This window comes from Oncorhynchus clarkii, chromosome 4 (assembly GCF_045791955.1).
Source record: "Oncorhynchus clarkii lewisi isolate Uvic-CL-2024 chromosome 4, UVic_Ocla_1.0, whole genome shotgun sequence".
In the NCBI taxonomy this organism is placed as follows: Eukaryota; Metazoa; Chordata; class Actinopteri; order Salmoniformes; family Salmonidae; genus Oncorhynchus; species Oncorhynchus clarkii.
Genome location: NC_092150.1, coordinates 17847221 through 17870027, shown reverse-complemented (window position 1 = coordinate 17870027; position 22807 = coordinate 17847221). Strand labels below are relative to the sequence as shown.

At 43.4% G+C, this 22807-nt stretch overlaps 1 protein-coding gene across 1 annotated transcript; it reads left to right on the top strand.

Moving 5' to 3' along the window:
• The first annotated feature begins 6812 nt into the window (after positions 1 to 6812).
• Positions 6813 to 21510, top strand: LOC139407598 (cyclic AMP-responsive element-binding protein 3-like protein 3-B). Its single transcript, XM_071151422.1, has 10 exons — positions 6813 to 6969; positions 7728 to 7841; positions 8009 to 8249; positions 8559 to 8692; positions 8997 to 9107; positions 9219 to 9325; positions 18809 to 18877; positions 18974 to 19058; positions 19548 to 19638; positions 20227 to 21510. The coding sequence occupies exons 1-10, from the start codon at positions 6949 to 6951 to the stop codon at positions 20550 to 20552; spliced, it is 1299 nt and encodes a 432-aa protein (XP_071007523.1). The 5' UTR covers positions 6813 to 6948; the 3' UTR covers positions 20553 to 21510.
• Positions 21511 to 22807: the final 1297 nt, after the last annotated feature.

Sequence of the window (22807 nt, the reverse complement as noted above, 5' to 3'; positions counted from 1 at the left end):
TGTTTACGTCAACAGGCACGGTTTTATACTGCTCACGTGCTGCGTAAGGACGCAAAGTCTTGACGCGCAGTCTACTGAGACAGAGACGTGCGTTGTTTTGGCATTTTGTGACAGAAGAAACAAACACTTTCTCTGATGACCATGTGTAGCATTTTACACTGGTGGGCAATGGCCTACAAGCATTGACGAATAATTATACTTCTACGAAATTAGGCTGAATTAACGTCAAACAGTCATCGCTAGAGGGTTCCTTACGCGCCACACCCAGGTACAACAATAGACGTTCCACTGCACACATCTTCCCTCGCCCTACCTGACTAGCCCAACCAGCCGTTTATGACGTGAAACGAATAACAGTGCCATCTGACGGATGGTTGGTCTACGACCTGACCTGACCTTGTAGTCAGAACTTCAGAAATTGTTGAACTACAGTTACTTTAGCAATATATAATTTAGCAGTTCGGCAGTATCGTATAGGTGTAGTGGAATCTCAAGTATGTTTATCCATGTAAATTATACCCAAAGAAAATGCACTTCTATTTGTTTTGACCTCAATCACAAACAAAAATATTTAGATTGGATTTTAAATCAAATGGTGCATATCTTTCCCATTCATTTTGCATTGAGGCCAGCATGTTAGGGTAGCTCTAATGCAGATAAAAGGGAAGCGATAGATTAGAGTACACAATTTGAATTTGATGAAATATCCTATGTAAAGTGAAAGCTATGGAAAAAGCAATGGAAAAATGTCGTAGCTTTAATTCAAACAATGTCTTGTTATTATTGCACTCCCACTGTCAAGGTCTGCCAGTTGTCACGCCAATTGGTCAAGTCATCCAGCAGGTGGTGCCTCTTTGCTGAGTTCAGACCTCATTCTGCATCACTAGCGAGTTCCAACTACATTCTAACTCTCAACCTGAAGTACCACAAAACAGTGTGTGAAAGCTATGGAAAAATGGCTTTGCTTTAATTCAAACAATGTCTTGTTAATATTGCTTTCCCACAGTGAAGGTCAGCCAGTTGCCACGTCACTTGTTCAAGTCATCCAGCAGGTGGTGCCTCTGTGCTGAGTTCAGACCTCCTGCATCACTAGCGAGTTCCAACTACATTCTAACTCTCAACCTGAAGTACCACAAAACAGTGTGTGAAAGCTATGGAAAAATGGCTTTGCTTTAATTCAAACAATGTCTTGTTAATATTGCTTTCCCACAGTGAAGGTCAGCCAGTTGCCACGTCACTTGTTCAAGTCATCCAGCAGGTGGTGCCTCTGTGCTGAGTTCAGACCTCCTGCATCACTAGTGAGTTCCAACTACATTCTAACGCTCAACCTGAAGTGCCATAAAACACTGGTGTTACCTAAGGTGTTATCTAAAGATAGAACAGTAAAACATAGATTTATACAACAGAATGTCCTGTTCCATACCCAAAAGGCCATTAAAGGGCAAAAGGTCACGTGCCATTGTTAGAGCTGTTTAAGGAGCTTGACATACAATACCAGTCAAAAGTTTGGACACGCCTACTCATTCAAGGGTTTTTCTTTCTTTTTTTTTATTTTCTACATTGTAGAATACTAGTGAAGACATCAACACTATGAAATAATGAAAAAATATGGAATCATGCAAAAAAAAATGTTAAACAAATCAAAATAGATTTAATATTTGAGATTCTTCAAAGTAGCCACCCTTTGCCTTGATGGCAGCTTTGCACACTCTTGGCATTCTCTCAACCAGCTTCATGAGGTAGTCACCTGGAATGCATTTCAATTAATAGGTGTGCCTTGTTAAAAGTTCATTCGTAAAATTTCTTTCCTTCTTAATGCTATTGAGCCAATCAGTCGTGTTGTGACAAGGCAGGGTTGGTATACAGAAGATAGGTAAAATACCAAGTTCATATTATGGCAAGAACAGCTCAGAAAAGCAAAGAGAAATGAGAGTCCATCATTATTTTAAGACATGAAGGTCAGTCCATCTGGAAAATGTCAAGAACTTTGAAAGTTTCTTCAATTGCAGTCACAAAAACCATCAAGGGCTATTATGAAACTGGCTTTCATGAGGACCTATAGACCTATATGCTGCAGAGGGTAAGTTCATTAGAGTTACCAGCCTCAGAAATCAGGAATTAATTGCACCTTAGATTGCAGCCCAAGTAAATGCTACACAGTTCAAGTAACAGACATAAACTGTTCAGAGGAGACTGCATGAATCAGGCCTTCGTGGTTGAATTGCTGCTAAGAAACCACTACTAAAGGACACTAATAAGAAGAAGAGACTTGCTTGGTCCAAGAAACAAGAGCAATGGACATATGCCGGTGGAAATCTGTCCCATGGTCTGATGAGTCCAAATTTGAGATTTTTGGTTCCAACCGCCGTGTCTTTGTGAAACGCAGAGTTGGTGAACGGATGATCTCCGCATGTGTGGTTCCCACCGTGAAGCATGGAGGATAAGGTGTGATGGTGTGGGGGTGCTTTGCTGGTGACACTGTCAGTGATTTATGTAGAATTCAAGGCACACTTAACCAGCATGGCTACCACATCATTCTGCAGAGATTCGCCATCCCATCTGGTTTGCGCTTAGTGGGGCTATTATTTGTTTTTCAACAGGACAATGACCCAAAACAAACCTCCAGGCTGTGTAAGGGCTATTTGACCAAGAAGGAGAGTGATGAAGTGCTGCATCAGATGACTTGGCCTCCACAGTCACCCGACCTCAACCCAATTGAGATGGTTTGGGATGAGTTCCAAGGCAGAGTGAAGGAAAAGCAGCCAACAAGTGCTCAGCATATGTGGGAACTCCTTCAAGATTGTTGTAAAAGCATTCCAGGTGACTACCTCATGAAGCTGGTTGAGAGAATGCCAAGAGTGTGCAAAGCTGTCATCAAGGCAAAGGGTGGCTACTTTGAAGAATCTCAAATATAAAATATATTTGAAATTGTTTAACACCTTTTTGGTTATTACATGATTCCATATCTGTTTTTTCATGGTTTCACTCTTATTCTATAATGTAAAAAATAGTTTATTTTATTATAAAACAGCCTAAATCCAGACAAACTTTTGAATACTTTTAGATTTACTTTCATGAGGCGTGCATCACGCTGATATTCAAAACATTGTATGTGATTGAAATTCCACATTGTGTATTGGACGGTCACAAGACGCAGGCCTCCTAACTGTCCCTAGAATTTCTAAGCAAACAGCTGGAGGCAGGGCTTTCTCCTATAGAGCTCCATTTTTATGGAATTTTCTGCCTACCCATGTGAGAGACACAGACTCGGTCTCAACTTTTAAGTCTTTATTGAAGACTCATCTCTTCAGTAGGTCCTATGATTGAGTGTAGTCTGGCCCAGGAGTGTGAAGGTGAACGGAAAGGCACTGGAGTAACGAACTGCCCTTGCTGTCTCTGCCTGGCCGGTTCCCCTCTCTCCACTGGGATTCTCTGCCTCTAACCCTATTTCAGGGGCTTAGTCACTGGCTTACTGGTGCTCTTCCATGCCGTCCCTAGGAGGGGTGCGTCACTTGGGTGGGTTGAGTCACTGACGTGATCTTCCTGTCTGGGTTGGCGCCCCCCCCCCCCCCCTTGGGTTGTGCCGTGGTGGAGATCTTTGTGGGCTATACTCGGCCTTGTCTCAGGATGGTAAGTTGGTGGTTGAAAATATCCCTCTAGTGGTGTGGGGGCTGTGCTTTGGCAAAGTGGGTGGGGTTATATCCTGCCTGTTTGGCCCGATCCGGGGGTATTGTCGGACGGGGCCACAGTGTCTCCCGACCCCTCCTGTCTCAGCCTCCAGTATTTATGTTGCAGTAGTTTATGTGTTGGGGGGCTAGTGTCAGTCTGTTATATTTGGAGTATTTCTCCTGTCTTATCCGGTGTCCTGTGTGAATTTAAGTATGCTCTCTCTAATTCTTTCTTTCTTTCTCTCTCTCGGAGGACCAAGAGGCCTAGGACAATGCCTCAGGACTACCTTGCCTGATGACTCCTTGCTGTCCTCAGTTCACCTGCTTGTGCTGCTGCTCCAGTTTCAACTATTCTGCCTGCGGCTATGGAACCCTGACCTGTTCACCGGATGTGCTACCTGTCCCAGACCTGCTGTTTTCAACTCTCTAGAGACAGCAAGAGCGGTAGAGATACTCTGAATGATCGGCTATGAAAAGCCAAATGACGTTTACTCCTGAGGTGCTGACCTGTTGCACCCTCGACAACCACTGTGATTATTATTATTTGACCCTGCTGGTCATCTATGAACATTTGAACATCTTGACCATGTTCTGTTATAATCTCCACCCGGCACAGCCAGAAGAGGACTGGCCACCCCTCATAGCCTGGTTCCTCTTTAGGTTCCTTCCGGCCTTTCTAGGGAGTTTTTCCTTGCCACCGTGCTTCTACACCTGCATTGCTTGCTGTTTGGGGTTTTAGGCTGGGTTTCTGTACAGCACTTTGAGATATCAGCTGATGTAAGAAGGGCTTTATAAATACATTTGATTTGATTTCTGCTGATTGGGCGAGAAGTTGAACGCAGACTGATTATGATTGTGCATAGACCAAGACTGTTCAAAACCATTCAGAGTGACCAAGAGAATAACCAGTAACCTGCTCTGACTCAGTCTGCAAAGTGCTCTCTTTTTTTTCAAGTATCATTCGGACCAAACAGATGCTCAACATTCATTTTCTTGATCTCCATTTATGCTCCATTAACAGTGTCGTTCGGTCCTTTACATCCAGCCAATTTAACATCCACTTGCTTTTGACTCACACTCACAGTTGCTTTTGACTCAGTTACTTGTCTTCCTTTTTTTTATAAAATAATTTTTGCAAAGACTGCATTGTAGCAATTGGATGAATGCTTTAAACAAACAACACGTGAACGTTTGCTTGTAGCTTGTAGGAGCAATGACCGGTTACGTCAGGTTATATTCATGAGGGTAATCCCAAAGCCCCAGGGTCTGAGAGTAGTCATAGCTATATTGCTTTTCAGATGTTGTAACAATGTACAAGTGGAACTTGCAGGCTAAGAACAGGGTTTTAACCTTTGGACCCATTCCCCATCAGATAGAGGAGCAATAATGATTATGTAATGCTGCCACAATATGAAGACCATCATGGTTATTGGCAGTGATCTAATTTCAAATTGAAGACACAGCTCGCAGGACAGTGACAGACGAAAGGAAAGAGTGACAGATATTGTAAGTGATACTATGAGTAAGGAGAGATAAAGGGTCAGGCTTTTTGGACATAATAGAAAATGAAGACGTTGACAGCTCACATGAGACGGAAGAGAAATAGTGTCTGATAGGAGAACAATTAAATGTAATCTGTTTTATGAGAAATATGAATAAATGGTGCATAGCTTCTCTACTGTATGTGCTTTATTAGCATATAGACGTTGGAGAAATAGCTCTGTCACTATCGAGATGTTCAGACTAATAGCCTTGCCAAAATAATCTACCATCAACTTTTTAATGACATTCATAAGGCCTTCTGATATATATTTTGAGAACAGAAACAGACAAATCAGTTTTGTAATTTGACAAAGTGAGATTTTAATAGATTGTCTTGCACATTAAAACACTGAGTGTCAGTTCATTCCTTTTTCTATTTTCCATGCAGAGTCACCATTCCAGACTGGGATCTTTGCATTTGTCTTTATTGCAACTAAAATGGGAACAATAATATAGAAAAGAGGACACATCAAAATATCCCAATGGGTTGTTTGTTATTGATTTATGCCTATGCTGCAGTCCTAGTCATAAGCCCAACTGAATCCCAGTAATAACAACAGGTGGAGCCTTCCAAATGCAGAAAGAACAACTTCTTGGAGATCTACATATTTTTTTTGGGGGGGGGGGATTTTGAGAGTTTTTTTCTGGTCAGACTTGAATGAATTGATCGATTTAAATCAGTTATTTGTATGAACAAATAATGATTAGGTTATAAAAGCAGTATTTCATTTTCATGGGGATTGTTTCAAATGGATACATCTTATCATATAGTGCATTGATTACTTTTATGAGCTCAGAACTGTTTGCTAATGAAGGATGTTAGAGCCGATTTGGACATATTTGTATAAAAGACTGAACATACATATTACGTACGTACCTTTATGATTTATATTTACCTGATTGAGATATATTAATTTGTTAGTGTAATTCAGTTTTTGGCCCCCTCTTGCCCATTCATTGTATTGTGGTAAGTGTGTTAGGATAAAGGCAGGAAGTTGGGCCTTCGGGGGAGTCCTTGCTAGATGCGGGAGCGGTATAGTTTTTTGAACATACATACAGACAGGTCATGTTATGTATTTTCCATATCAAGTATTCTATGCTTTAAGTTGATTCATTTCTTTGTTAGATATAAGAAGAATAAACATTTTTGTTGCACCATATCCCTGGATGTCATTGAATGTTTGGCCGTTTGGAAACCTTGAGTGTGGACTGTATGCGTACCAAACTACCCCGCTTCAGGCTTGGGCAGTGGCTATGGTAAAGAGGAAAGGAAGCCACTACAAGGATGTTCAATCAAGCTCTTATTGACAGGCCATAAAGAGCATCTCTATACCGTATGAATTAACTAACATCACACAGAAACTGTGTCAAAGGGTACCCTCATTCCCTGTCAATCTGCTATCAAACACAACAAGAGGATAGGAAAATATAAACTCTGATCTATTCATCCATTCATCCATAAAGGTTATTTTCTAGACAGACAGACTTTCCTTAGTTGTCAGTCTTTCCCTTGCAATCAAATCTTTACAAACTGGCCAATGGGATGACAGCCCTGGAGTTGATTACTGGGTGTGCTGTGTTGGAGTTTAAACTTTGGACCTCAGAACAAGAGCAGGGAGATACAGTAGAGACATGGTAATCTGGAACAGAGCTCCTTCACAACAAAGGAAACAGAACACTTCACTGGATTTGTCTTATTTTGGAGAGTTCTGTCCTGTGCCATCCTAGTGCTGAAATTATGGACCACTATTCAGACCAGGTAACAGGGCCCATGTCTTAGTTTCTGTGTTTTTAGTGTCTCCTGGTTAATTTGTTTAGTAATTTATGTTATTAGGGCAGCCAAGGTTATATGTATCGTCAAACAAGTTCAGAGGAGGTAACACACTGTATCTACGTGCCAGTGAATGGGGGTGGGTGCTTTGTGTAGTCTACAAAGGAATATGGGTGCTTGTGTAGTCTACAAAGGAATATGGGTGCTTGTGTAGTCTACAAAGGAATATGGGTGCTTGTGTAGTCTACAAAGGAATATGGGTGCTTGTGTAGTCTACAAAGGAATATGGGTGCTTGTGTAGTCTACAAAGGAATATGGGTGCTTTGTGTAGCCTACAAAGGAGTGTGGGTGCTTTGTGTACAGAAGCCTACTAAGGAATGTGGGTGTGTTGTGTAGCCTACAAAGGAATGTGGGTGCTTTGTGTACAGTAGCCTACTAAGGAATGTGGGTGTGTTGTGTAGCCTACAAAGGAATGTGGGTGCGTCGTGTAGCCTACAAAGGAATAGTCTTACACTTTTCTCCTTTCAAATGAATCAGAACTAGATCAACTTAATTTAACTCACGCATTGAAAGGCATAGTCAAATTGATATTTTTTTTTAGATAGGAGTGCCATGAGATAATGGTAATAAAAAGCATTAGTCCTGGGTATTATTGCTTTTACAGCCATCCTGTAAGGCTCTTTGTATGTTGTCTCTCAGTTGTAAATGTAGAGCAACATGTCATTAAGTGGCCTGTTCTGTTCCAGGGTTGCGAGGGGATTGAGCTGCTTGATTTGCTGTTTGATCAAAACAATGGTATCCTCCGTCACGAGGAGATGGGACACCATGACAACCATGCCTGGCCAATCCATGAGCCAAACGTGAGTGGAGTGAAATATCTAACTCTGTGATTTTTATCCTGCAGTGTTTTTAAAATGTCCCCTTACCTGTGTCTACTACGTGATTCACATGTCTAGCCTGCCATTCTCAACCACTCTCTCCAGTTTGGCTGTACAATAATTATCACCTTTGGTATGTCATTTGGCAGGTGTGTCCAGCAGAGCAACAAAGCGAGGACTTCCTGAATGCCCTCCTGAGTGGCAGTGGCTCAGTGTCGGGGTCCCCCCTGTGGTCTCCCTCTCCTAGTGACAGTGGCATCAGTGAGGACCCGCCCTCGGATCAGATGGACAGCCCCCAGCGCCCTGAGAGCCCTCCCATGGAGCCCCACTTCATCCCTCCTCAGCCACAAACCAAGGTCACCCTGGATGCCAACTTCTCCATTAATATCAGTAAGACAAAGCTGGCACAAATTACTAAGCACAGAAAGTATAACACAAACTTGGTTTAAAGTTTCATGGTAAAAAGAAGCAACAGAGGCAGTTACATTATTACGTCATGCGGAATATGTGATTAAGTATTGCAATTTGTTAATGTCAAACATTGGAACAGAAGTTCATCCTTTGAAAGCAACACAGTCTGTGTTCTTATGCTCTATGTATTCATTAGGCAAAGGCCTACATTGTCTCAGTATCAACACATACACAGACAAATGATGGCACTTCTGTCTGGTCCCATCACGTCTCTCTGTGTGGTTACAGATGGCTGGGACTCAGGCTTCTACCCAGGCAGGACTGGGGGGACAGAGTGTTCCTCTGATGCACACACAACCCAGCTGTCTTCTGGCTTTCCCCTCACTGTCAAGGACCTACTGCTCTCTGGCACATCTGATCCGGTGAGTGATGATGAAGGGTGTGTTTGTGTGCGCTTGGGGGGAGTGTGTCTGTAATTGTTTGTATATAGGTGAGTGAGTGTGTTGGAGTAGAGAGAAATGGGTTAGAGGGGTAAAGTCATTCTATAAAAATCAGGTAATGTAATTGGCATGAGCAATGCATGAAATGAGAGGGATCGAGGGCTATGCTGTCTGCCGTGTAACTCTGCACTCCCTCCATTCACTCTGAAAATCCCATTGCAGCTGGCCACTGGTTGTGATGCTGTACGTATGACTTACTGTATTAACATTTTCATCTCACTTCCAGCCCCCACAGCATTCCCAACAGTCCTTCCAAGAGTTGATTCTTAATGAGGATGAGAAAAAACTGCTGGCCAAGGAGGGGGTGACTCTGCCTAGCCAACTACCTCTCACAAAGGTCAAACTTTTTTGCACACTTTGCAACTTCACAGAACAACTTATGGCTCTTGAGTATTACCAAAGTGTGTAAACACGTTAAATATGTACTTCCTTTGTCTGTTTCTATTAGTATGAGGAGAGGATTCTGAAGATAATTCGCAGAAAGATCCGAAATAAGCAGTCGGCTCAGGAGAGCAGGAAGAAGAAAAAGGAATATATTGATGGTCTGGAGAGCAGGTACTGGCAATATGCACTAAATAAATGGATAAGGCAGGGACTCACAGACCTCAGTTCAAAGTAGACATGATCAATTCTGACTAGAACTGCCTAAAATCGATAAAGCACTTCTACAAACTAACAAGATATTTGGAACATGTCACAGGGTGCTGAGCACAATAAGTTAAAATCAAAGGTCCAATGCAGCCATTTTTATCTCAATATCAAATAATTTATAGATAACAATTAAGTACCTTTCTGTGATTGTTTTCAATTAAAATGGTAAAAAATAAAGACATAACTTCTGAATGTGGAGGGGAAAACTAAAAACAAGCTGCTATTGGCAGAAAGGTTTGGAAGTCACGTTCTTATTCTTCAGGCTAGGGTCTATTTTTCTCCACTTCCCGTCTGACTGACATGCCCAAGTAAACTACCTGTTGCTCAGGCCCTGAAGCCAGGATATGCATATAATTGGTATCATTGGAAAGAACACACTCTGAAGTTTGTAGAAATGTTAAAATAATGTAGGAGACTATAACACAATAGGAGAAAATCCAAAGAAAAACCAACCTGATTTTTTGTTGTTGAGAGAGCCCATGCTTTTACAATGGAAAGTATAGGGGCATATCCAAATCCAGCTCCCAGATTGCAATTCCTATGGCTTCCACTAGATGTCAACAGTCTTTATTCAAAGTTTCAGGCTTGATTCTTCCAAAACGACAAAGAATAATGAGTTTTGGTACTGGGATGCAGACTTGGAAATGTGTGTGTGCGCGTGCGACAAAGAGGATGCACACCTGCTAATATTGGTTTCCTATTGAACCTACTTCTTTCCGTATTAAATATTATAGTTTAATTACATTTTAAGGTATCTGAGGATTATTTAGAAACGTGTTTTGACTTGCTTTAACAAAGTTTAGCAGTAGCTTTTTAGATTCCTTTCTCTGCATGTTGAACGAGTGGATTACTCAAATCGATGGCGCCAACCAAACAGACTTTTTGGGATATAAAGAAGGATTTTATCTAACAAAATGACACCACATGTTTTAGCTAGGGCCCTTTGGATGACAAATCAGAGGAAGATTTTCAAAAGGTAAGTGAATATTTAATCGCTATTTGTGAATTTATGAAACCTGTGCTGGTGGATAAAGATTTTGATGTGGGGCACCGTCCTCAAACAATCGTATACAGCTTTCGCTGTAAAGCCTATTGTAAATCGGACAGTGGAGTTAGATTAACAAGAATTTAAGCTTTTAACCGATATAAGACAGTTGTATGTACCGAAATGTTTAATATCCATCATTTTTATGATTATTTATTTGAATTGCGTGCCCTCCAATTTTACCGGAAGTTAGCGGGACACCTAGGCCTAAGAAGTTCTAACTAATTTACCACCTTGCAGGTGAAAACTGCATCCCACCAAATAGGTCAGAAATTTAAGCCGATCTTTTCAAACAGTTCTTACACTAAAACAGTAATATCATAATTTTCACAATTTCACAGTATTATTACAACCTCATAGTGTGGAAATATATATAAAACACAGGAAAATTACATTTTTGACTGCACTTGGCCTTTTTATACACTGCTCAAAAAAATAAAGGGAACACTAAAATAACACATCCTAGATCTGAATGAATGAAATATTCTTATTAAATACTTTTTTCTTTACATAGTTGAATGTGCTGACAACAAAATCACACAAAAATTATCAATGGAAATCAAATTTATCAACCCATGGAGGTCTGGATTTGGAGTCACACTCAAAATTAAAGTGGAAAACCACACTACAGGCTGATCAAGCTTTGATGTAATGTCCTTAAAACAAGTCAAAATGAGGCTCAGTAGTGTGTGTGGCCTCCACGTGCCTGTATGACCTCCCTACAATGCCTGGGCATGCTCCTGATGAGGTGGCGGATGATCTCCTGAGGGATCTCCTCCCAGACCTGGACTAAAGCATCCGCCAACTCCTGGACAGTCTGTGGTGCAACGTGGCGTTGGTGGATGGAGCGAGACATGATGTCCCAGATGTGCTCAATTGGATTCAGGTCTGGGGAACGGGTGGGCCAGTCCATAGCATTAATGCCTTCCTCTTGCAGGAACAGCTGACACACTCCAGCCACATGAGGTCTAGCATTGTCTAGCATTAGGAGGAACCTAGGGCCAACCGCACCAGCATATGGTCTCACAAGGGGTCTGAGGATCTCATCTAGGTACCTAATGGCAGTCAGGCTACCTCTGTGCGGCCCCCCAAAGAAATGCCACCTCACACCATGACTGACCCACCGCCAAACCGGTCATGCTGGAGGATGTTGCAGGCAGCAGAACGTTCTCCACCGCGTCTCCAGACTGTCACGTCTGTCACATGTGCTCAGTGTGAACCTGCTTTCATCTGTGAAGAGCACAGGGCGCCAGTGGCAAATTTTCCAATCTTGGTGTTCTCTGGCTGTAAGCCCAACCCCCACCTGTGGACGTCGGGCCCTCATACCACCCTCATGGAGTCTGTTTCTGACCGTTTGAGCAGACACATGCACATTTGTGGCCTCCAAAATCTATATACAGTGTGTGCAAATGGAGTAAGGAGGTAAGGCAATAAATAGGCCATAGTAGCGAAGTAATTACAATTTAGCAAATTAACACTGAAGTGATGGATGTGCAGATGAAGATGTGCAAGTAGAAATACTAGTGTGCAAAAAAGTAAATAAAAACAATATGGGGATGAGGTAGGTAGTTGGGTGGGCTATTTACAGATGGGATATGTACAGCTACAGTGATCGGTAAGCTGCTCAGATAGCTGATGCTTAAAGTTAGTGAGGGAGATATAAGTCTCCAACTTCAGCGATTTTTGCAATTCGTTCCAGTCATTGGCAGCAGAGAACTGGAAGGGAAGGCGGCCAAAGTGTGTGTTGGCTTTGGGGATGACCAGTGAGATATATCTGATGGAGCGTGTGCTACGGGTGGGTGTTGTTATGGTGACCAGTGAGCTGAAATAAGGCGGAGCTTTACCTATCAAAGACTTATAGATGGAGCCAGTGGGTCTGGCGATGAATATGTAGCGAGGGCCAGCTGACGAGAGCATAAAGGTTGCAGTGGTGGGTGGTATATGGGGCTTTGGTGACAAAACGGATGGCACTGTGATAGACTGCATCCAGTTTGCTGAGTAGAGTGTTGGAGGCTATTTTGTAAATGACATCGCCGAAGTTGAGGATAAGTAGAATCGTCAGTTTTACGAGGGTATGTTTGGCAGCGTGAGCGAAGGAGGCTTCTTTTGCGAAATAGGAAGCCGATTCTAGATTTAATTTTGGATTGGAGATGCTTAATATGAGTCTGGAAGGAGAGTTTACAGTCTAGCCAGGCACCTAGGTATTTGTAGTTGTCCACATATTCTAAGTCAGAACTGTCCAGAGTAGTGATGCTAGTCAGGCGGGCGGGTGCGTGCAGCGATCGGTTGAAGAGCATGCACTTAGTTTTACTAGCGTTTAAGAGTAGTTGGAGGCCACGGAAGGAGTGTTGTATGACATTGAAGCTTGTTTGGAGGTTTGTTAACACAGTGTCCAAAAAAGGGCCAGATGTATGCAGAATGGTGCCGTCTGCGTAGAGGTGGATCGAGGAATCACCCGCAGCAAGAGCAACATCATTGATATATACTGAGAAAAGAGTCGGCCTGAGAATTGAACTCTGTGGTCCCCCATAGAGACTGCCAGAGTTCTGGACAACAGGCCCTCCACTTTGACACACAGAACTTTATCTGAGAAATAGTTGGGGAACCAGGCGAGGCAGTCATTTGAGAAACCAAGGCTGTTGAGTCTGCCGATAAGAATACGGTGATTGACAGAGTTGAAAGCCTTGGCCAGGTTGATAAAGACAGCTGCACTGTATTGTCTTTTATCGATGGCGGTTATGATATCGTTTAGTACCTTGAGCGTGGCTGAGGTGCACCTGTGACCAGCTGAGAAACCGGATTGCACAGAGGAGAAGGTACCGTGGGATTCTAAATGGTCAGTGATCTGATGGATATAGGTCTGTAACAGTTTGGGTATAGAGTGTCTCCCCCTTTAAAGAGGGGGATGACCGCAGCAGCTTTCCAATCTTCAAGAATCTCTGACATTACGGAAGGGAGGTTCAACAGACAGTAATAGGGGTTGCAACAATGGCGGCGGATAATTTTAGAAAGAGAGGGTCCAAATTGTCTAGCCCAGCTGATTTGTATGGGTCCAGGTTTTGCAGCTCTTTCAGAACATCTGCTATCTGGATTTGGGTGAAGGAGAAGCTGGGGAGGCTTGGGCAAGTAGCTGTGGGGGGGTGCGGAGCTGTTGGCCAGGGTTGGGGTAGCCAGGAGGAAAGCATGGCCAGCCGTAGAGAGATGCTTATTGAAATTCTCGATTATTGTGGATTTATCGGTGGTGACAGTGTTTCCTAGCCTCAGTGCAGAGGGCAGCTGGGAGGAGGTGCTCTTGTTCTCCATGGACTTTACAGTGTCCCATAACTTTTTGGAGGTAGAGCTACAAGATGCAAATTTCTGTTTGAAAAATCTAGCCTTTGCTTTCCTAACTGACTGTGTGTATTGGTTCCTGACTTCCCTGAAAAGTTGCATATCGTGGGGACGATTCGATGCTAGTGCAGTACGCCACAGGATGTTTTTGTGCTGGTCGAGGGCAGTCAGGTCTGGAGTGAACCAAGGGCTACATCTATTCTTAGTTCTACATTTTTTGAAAGGGGCATGCTTATTTAAGATGGAGAGGAAATTACTTTTAAAGAACAACCAGGCATCCTCAACTGACGGGATGAGGTCAATATCCTTCCAGGATACCCGGGCCAGGTCGATTAGAAAGGCCTGCTTGCAGAAGTGTTTTAGGGAGCGTTTGCCAGTGATGAGGGGACTAGACCCCTAATGAATGCAGGCAATGAGGCAGTGATTGCTGAGATCCTGATTGAAAACAGCAGTGGTGTATTTGGAGGGCAAGTTGGTCAGGATAATATCCTTGAGGGTGCCCATGTTTACGGATTTATGGTTGTACCTGGTGGGTTCCTTGATAATTTGTGTGAGATTGAGGGCATCTTGCTTAGATTGTATAAACATATCCCAGTTTAGGTCACCTAACAGAACGAACTCTGAAGATAGATTGGGGGCAATCAATTCACATATGGTGTCCAGGGCACAGCTGGGAGCTGAGGGGGGTCTATAACAGGTGGCAACAGTGAGAGACATATTTCTGGAGAGATTCATTTTAAAAATTAGAAGCTCAAAACTGTTTGGGCATAGACCTGAAAAGTATAACAGAACTGCAGTAGATTGCAACTCCTCCCCCTTAGGCAGTTATATCTTGATGGAAAATGTTGTAGTTGGGAAGAAATCTCAGAATTTTTGGTGGCCTTCCTAAGCCAGGATTCTGACACGGCAAGGACATCAGGTTTGGCGGAGTGTGCTAAAGCAGTGAGTAAAACAAACTTAGGGAGGAGGCTTCTAATGTTAACATGCATGAAACCAAGGCTTTTACGGTTACAGAAGTCAACAAATGAGAGCGCCTGAGGACACACAGGGCCTGGGTTAACCTGGGTTACATCACCCGAGGAACAGAGGAGGAGTAGGATGAGGGTACGGCTAAAGGCTATCAAAACTGGTCGTCTACTGCGTTGGGGACAGAGAATAAAAGGAGCAGATTTCTGGGCGTGATAGAATAGATTCAGGGCATAATGTACAGTGGAGTTAAACCTAGGCATTGAGTGACGATAAGAGAGGTTGCATCTCTCTGGAGGCATTAGTTATGCTAGGTGAGGTCACCCCATGTGTGGGAGGCAGGACAAAAGAGGTATCTGAGGCATGTTGAGTGGGGCTAGGGGCTCTGCAGTAAAATAAAACAATGATGACTACCCTAAACAACAGTATACAAGGCATATTGACATTAGAGAGAGACATAAAGCAAGGCATAAAGCAATCACAGTTGTTGATTGGGAAAGCTAGCTAAGACAACGGGTAAGACAGCAACAGCTAATCAGCTAAGACAACAACAGGTAAAATGGTGATGAATGGGCATAGAGGGTCAGTTAACTACACACAGGGCCTGAGTTCGAGGCTGGGGCAGACAGATAAACAAAACAAACAAAATGGAGTCCCGTGATTAATGAGCAGTCCAGCAGGCATCCGCTATGTAGCCAGGTGATCATAGGGTCCAGTGAACAGCAATAGATGAAACAGGGAAGTCGTTACTACGCTGGCAAGCAGGAGACACGGCGTTCATAAAGTTAGCAGGTCGGGGCTAGCAGAAGCGTCTTCTTCGACGTCCGACAAAGGCCGGTTGATGGCACATCAGATGGAATTACGTCGGCAGACCAATCACGATGGATCTGAGGGGCTCCGTGTCGACAAGGGGTCCTGGCCAATTGACAAAAGAGGTAATGTAGCTGGAGTAATACCGTTTGCTAGCCGGGAGATGCTCCTGTCTCAAGGCTAACTGGTGCTAGCTTCAGGTCAAGGGCATTAGCCACTATAGACACTCGGTAGCAGCTAGCTAGTTGCAATGATTCGATGCAAAGGTCCAGAGCTTATGGCAGGATTCCGCCGATGAATCTAGTCGTGTTAGTGAAGAGTCCGGGAGGCATCAGCTGTGTAGCCGAGGGATCATAGGGTCCACTGAGCTGGCCGGGAGATGGGCCTGGTTCAAAGGCTAGCTTCGGGGCTGGGCCACTCGGTAGCAGCTAGCTAGCTGCGAGGATCTGTAATAATGGTCCAGTAATCTGGAGCAATGGTGTAGAAAAGCAGTCCTGATATGCTCTGGGTTGATATCTTGCTGTGCAGACTGGCGTTGTGCAGACTGACGGGCCGACGGGCCGCCCCCAGGTGTTGAGGGTAGGTAACAACATTTCCACCCTGCTGATCCTCAACACTGGGGCCCCACAAGGGTGCGTTCTGAGCCCTCTCCTGTACTCCCTGTTCACCCACGACTGCGTGGCCACGCACGCCTCCAACTCAATCATCAAGTTTGCGGACGACACTACAGTGGTAGGCTTGATTACCAACAACGACGAGACGGCCTACAGGGAGGAGGTGAGGGCCCTCGGAGTGTGGTGTCAGGAAAATAACATCACACTCAACGTCAACAAAACTAAGGAGATGATTGTGGACTTCAGGAAACAGCAGAGGGAGCACCCCCCTATCCACATCAATGGAACAGTAGTGGAGAGGGTAGTAAGTTTTAAGTTCCTCGGCGTACAGATCACAGACAAACTGAATTGGTCCACACACACAGACAGCATCGTGAAGAAGGCGCAGCAGCGCCTCTTCAACCTCAGGAGGCTGAAGAAATTTGGCTTGTCACCAAAAGCACTCACAAACTTCTACAGATGCACAATCGAGAGCATCCTGTCGGGCTGTATCACCGCCTGGTACAGCAACTGCTCCGCCCAACACCGTAAGGCTCTCCAGAGGGTAGTGAGGTCTGCACAACGCATCACCGGGGGATAAACTACCTGCCCTCCAGGACACCTACACCACCCGATGTCACAGGAAGGCCATAAAGATCATCAAGGACAACAACCACCCGAGCCACTGCCTGTTCACCCCGCTATCATCCAGAAGGCGAGGTCAGTACAAGGGCATCAAAGCTGGGACCGAGAGACTGAAAAACAGCTTCTATCTCAAGGCCATCAGACTGTTAAACAGCCACCACTAACATTGAGTGGCTGCTGCCAACACACACAACTCCAGCCACTTTAATAATGGAAATTGATGTAAAATATATCACTAGCCACTTTAAACAATGCTACTTAATATAATGTTTACATACCCTACATTATTCATCTCATATGTATATGTATATACTGTACTCTATCATCTACTGCATCTTTATGTAATACATTTATCACTAGCCACTTTAAACTATGTCACTTTGTTTACATACCCTACATTACTCATCTCATATGTATATACTGTACTCGATACCATCTACTGCATCTTGCCTATGCCGTTCTGTACCATCACTCATTCATATATCTTTATGTACATATTCTTAATCCCTTTACACTTGTGTGTATAAGGAAGTAGTTTTGGAATTGTTAGGTTAGATTACTCGTTGGTTATTACTGCATTGTCGGAACTAGAAGCACAAGCATTTCGCTACCCTCGCATTAACATCTGCTAACTATGTGTATGTGACAAATTAATTTGATTTGATTATCCAGGGTAAAAGCGGCTGGTGTCTGAGCTAGAGGTAAAAGCCGCTATCAGTGGCTAACAATGACTAAATAGCTAGTAGCTAATTAGCTGGTTAGCATCTGATGGCTAGCTTCTGATGGAGTTTCTAGCTATAAGGTCTACAAATAGCGGATCCGTATCACTTTGGGTAAGACGTGTTGCCGGAAGGTATTTCTAATTTAAAAATGGAAAAAGAAACAGTGTGTGAAAGCTCAGACACACTGGTAGGATTGTCAAACGTTTGCGTGCCGACAAGACTTAGCACCTCTGAACAGAGTGTCGGCAGTCAATCTTTATTGTGTTCACACAGCAAAGACCTTGGAAGTTGTCAGCCACTCAGCCATGTAAAATACTCCAAACCAGAAGGTGTCAATAGCGTTGTTTGGCAATGCATATCCGTGCGTATTGCCTGTGGTCTAGATTCCAAGCTATCTGTGCTAATGTTTCTATTTTGTAGAAAGCCCTTGTTGGTACTAACCAGATGGCCACAGCTAGATAACTACCTGGCAAAACGATGAAGAAACAATTAAATTCACTCTCCATAATCCCAAACCGCCAGTGCCAGCCCATAGCCAAATATTTCACTAGCTAGCTAATGTTAGCATATTCGCTAGCTAGCACAAAATAGCTAGCTAGCTTAGGACACTGCAAAAACTCACTAGCTAACACTGGCAGCTGTTTCATGGAAACTAGCTAATCCATTGTGATTTAATTATAACGGCAATACTAGCTACAGTGTTTAGATAGCTTGGAGAAAGTATTTAGTGTTGTGTGCATTGCGTCTGTGCACTTAACTAGCTCCCATCCCATAGTCATTATTGTATATGAAGTGTGACTGGCTCATCCGTGGATGTACGGAGAAAATGACAAATTTTTTTCATTTTTTTGTTGGGGTACGTGCTCTCTGATTGGATCAAAGTTAAGTTGTTGGCCACTGACGAGCATTGCGATTCTACAAGTAGAATTGGTAGGTTTGTCACTACAGGGTCGGCCCGCAGCACGTCCCACTTTAGTTCTAGCAAGAGATAGAACGGCCTCCCACTGTGATATGTACTTATCGGCAGTCTATCGGTAGTGAGATTCTTGATGTGTTTCTTCTTAAGTTGCGTGGCACAGAGAAACTTCACAGTGCCCACTGCTGTCAGAAATGTGTAATTCAGTATACTTGACTGTCACATTATGATCTAATTCTACAAAAGGGTTTTTCAGTGTGGTAGTTAGAGTGACAGCTAGCTAGTATGTTTGTTGGACTGATCAAGCAGCAGCAGCTCGTCAGTCTCATCTGGGAAATTCCCTTGTTGTTTGTCTTCCAGGATGGCTGCCTGCAACACACACAACCAAGAGCTACAGAGGAAAGTGTTCCAGCTGGAGAAATGCAATACGTGAGGGACCTCCACACTAATCTGCTCTCCCTGCTCTGTTTCTGCCTCCGTACACTCAGTCGCAACATTTGCTAATTGAGCCTTTGTGTCTCCCAGGTCTCTGATGGGGCAGCTGCACAGGCTGCAGACTCTGGTCATGGGCGGCTCCAAAAAGACCGCCCAGACTGGGACTTGTGTCCTGGTAAGGAGAAGTGTCACTTTAAGATACAGTTTTACAAGATCAGGCCATACACCATGTGAAATTAGAGAGAGACCGACAGGTGGAGTGAGAGAAAGATTTATGGCAGATATACAGATGTAAATAGACACAGATACACTCCAGAGAGGCAAACCATTGATTCCCTTGTCTACAACATAATTGGACAGAACACAAATCACACCACATCAGTGCAAGCAGTAATTAGACTTGTAAATCCACTATGAATATGAATGAGTTTGTATCTCTTCTAATGCCGTTCGGAAAAGGCAAACATTTGAATTATAAGGATAGTGTGTTCAAGCCTTGTGACTTTGATGCCCATGTACTGGGATGAGATGAAAAGTTCTGAACAACAGTTAGTGTCTTCCACTCTGGAACTCCACCGGGGAGTGGAAGCTCTCCCTAATGGCTAAACCTTATTCACTTTGGCAAAGAGCAAATTGTGATTTTTACCCTTCTCTTTTTCCCCAGGTACTGCTCCTGTCCTTCTCCATCATCCTCTTCCCCAGCCTGAACCCTTTTGCCAAGGTCAGCCAAGGAGGGGACTTCAGCCCAGTGAGGGGTGAGTCAGCCTCCTGCACTGTCTGGCCAAACCTCGCCCTGCCACCCCATACCTCCTGCCTCAAATCACAGCTGGAGAGCTGAATAGACTAGAGCTCCTCTCACTCCTACTGCCAGATGCTGCTACGACGCCACTGTTAAAACAACTCTGCAGAGCAAGGCGGCCCACCAATTCACATCAAAGAGCTGAGCTGGCAACCCTCAGCATAGAAACCATGTATTATTGAGCACTCTTCTCATCAGCCTGTCTGACTGTAAAATTCCTCTCAACAATTGGAGGAACTGTTGGATAAAATATGAAATGGACTTCAAAGATATCTAATGGTCTCATCAATGGTTTAAGATTGTGAATTACTTAAATGTAATTTGTCATCTTTACCGACTGTTTGTTAGCTCTATGAATATTATAAATTCCTAGTTGTCTTTAGGTAATTGTACAACTGAAGACCAAGGTACAAGATTGTTGAGGGTGGCTTACAGTTAACGACTTAAAGTTGGACTGGGGATGTATGTACTGTCACACATACATCAACATTTAATGACTGGAATACATACTCACCTGTAACCTGTGTCCCTCTCGCCCCTGCAGTCCAGTCACGGTCCCTGCACAACCTCCAGTCCTCCAGAGTGCTACATGTGATTGACCAGCTGTACCAAACTGCAGACGACAAGGCCAAGCCTCCAGACAACCATGTCCTGGGAGACCAGGGTGTGGATGCGATTATGTCTCTGCTGGGAAAACTGGGCACTGGTCACGGCAGCCAAGGACTGCCCAATTTTGACCCCATGTCTCAAAATAATAGCATGGACGAGCAAGTCCATTTCCAGGGAGACCCCATTACTGGCCATATAGCTACAGTGACTTGGAATCCACACCGCAGAGCCACACTACGCCCACATGCTGATGACATGTGATTTGGAGAGAGTATTCCCAGCAGGATTTCTCTGTTCTGCTCCCATCTCCACACTTCATATCATGAAACAGAGTAGCACACGCCTAAGGCTCTTGTTTACACTATGAGTTGGGGAATAATAAATACATTATTTTGCCTGTTATATCATATACTGTGTGTGTGTGTGTGTATATCCTTTTTTTTCTTGTTTGTTATTCTGTTTTGTATTGTTTTAAATGCGGAAGACACATTTCAGTTGCACAAATGACTAGGTATTCCCCTTTCCCTTATTTGACCAAGTTGACTTGAATGACTTGTGTGTGTGTGTGTGCATGTCTGCAGACGCACACCCCAACGATTGTTTGTGTCAATCGTTATCTGCCGTGGTGCCTCTCATCTCTCAGCCTTTAATCATGTAGCTCAGCGACCAGCATTTTTAATCAGCTTCTCTGTGACCCACTTTGATTGTCCATCTTCCACCAGCATAGTGGGATATGACCCGTGGTAGGAGAACTCTAAGTCAGACCCTGAGAGAGGGACAAAAAAAAAGGACACAGTCAAAGAGATGTCTTCGTCTTCACTTGTTTAAAGGGGCAATCCACGATTGAAGCATACATTTTTGGACTTTTAAATTAACATTACCATTGATTATTTCAGAATTGAATTTATAAATGCTTCACAAGATTATTTCAACTCTCTTAACCCATCAGGACCCAAAATATAAGCTTGTTTTACATCATTCAAACACTGTGTAGATTCTCATGGATGGTCAGTCCATGCATCAATAGCTCCTTGCATCAATAGTTCTGTCTATGAATTGGTGAGTGGTTACATTACTCCAGCCCCATCCCTCAGCTGTTTACCAAAACAAGTGGCAAATCCCAGATTGCCCCTTTAATTCTGCAAATTGCTTTTCTGTTTTAAAGTGCATTGCCGAACCAGATAAACTCAGTGCTTGTATTAAACTCCATGAACAGCTATTGAGTGGCTTAAACTTTCTTTTTGCTTATTTATTTTTGAATGAGAGTCACATGGGTAAATGAAACCAAACCAAACATGATTAATACCTCCTTTCACTTTGGTGGAGTAAAATTTCATTGCCTCCATCAGGAAAGGGACAACAGAAAGAAAAGTTCCATTTGTGATTTCATGCCAAGTTGTGGTTCTGTTCACTTCTGTTTGAGGTGTATGGTATGATTCAACAAATATTACAGATGCAAAAATGTATATAAGATAGCTAGCTAATCACTGAATGGACGGTCCGAGACATGCAATAAAGAGATTAAAGTCTGCAGGTTTATCGAACTTCACAGGTGCGCTCATCTTGGTGTTTGATAGGATTAACCTGTGCCGTGGCCTTAGTGTCTATGTGATGTTACAGCTTGACTATCCTCTGTCTACTGACATAATGCTTTACAAAATGTCAATATCTGGCCATCTGTGCTATACTATAGGCTGTGCAAATGCCAAACACTAGCTACTGGCTCTCTCTTCCCGGAAGTTCCTACCTTGGGATCTGACATGAAACATGTCCTAATTAGCTTTCGACAGGATAATAACATCCATTTTAGTTTCATTCATTTGAATTGATACATTTGACAATAGCATACTGACTCTGCAAGGCTCACTAGTTCTAAGTGACTATTACTGTGCCATAATATTCAGATCCAAGAACAGCACTTTAGAGAAATGCCAACCCCACTGTGAATCACTACGACTTGTGCCTAACCCAGGCAGCACACAAGATAAACACCATGCTTTTACTGACCGTCTCTAGGACACACACCACTCTAGTTCACAAACCACTCTAGGTCACATACCACTCTAGGTCCACCTTACTAGAGGCCACACGCCACTCTAGGTCACACACCACTCTAGGTAACACTCTAGGTCACACACCACTCTAGGTCACACACCAGTGTAGATCACACCACACAACTGGCATTTCTCCAGTACTGTAAAAAGAAACATTCTAGGAAGGAAGCGATCAGCGCCATTGTTAATCATAATGTGTTTGGGAAACCCCGTTCCAGACAACTTTTATCATGGAAGATTTGAATATGTTTGATTGCTCTGTATATTGGAATACAAATTATTTACAATTAATTTATTAGTTTCTCATGGACAAGCTCTCTTCTGACCCTGTTGCTTCGGCTTCAACCATGCTGTGCCGGAAAGATAGTCCTAATTTTACTTTGGCTGCCTTTAACAGTCTAGATCCTCTTAAGGTTTCTTCCTATAGCCAGGAGTTTGTTTAAACTGTTACAAACACAATGG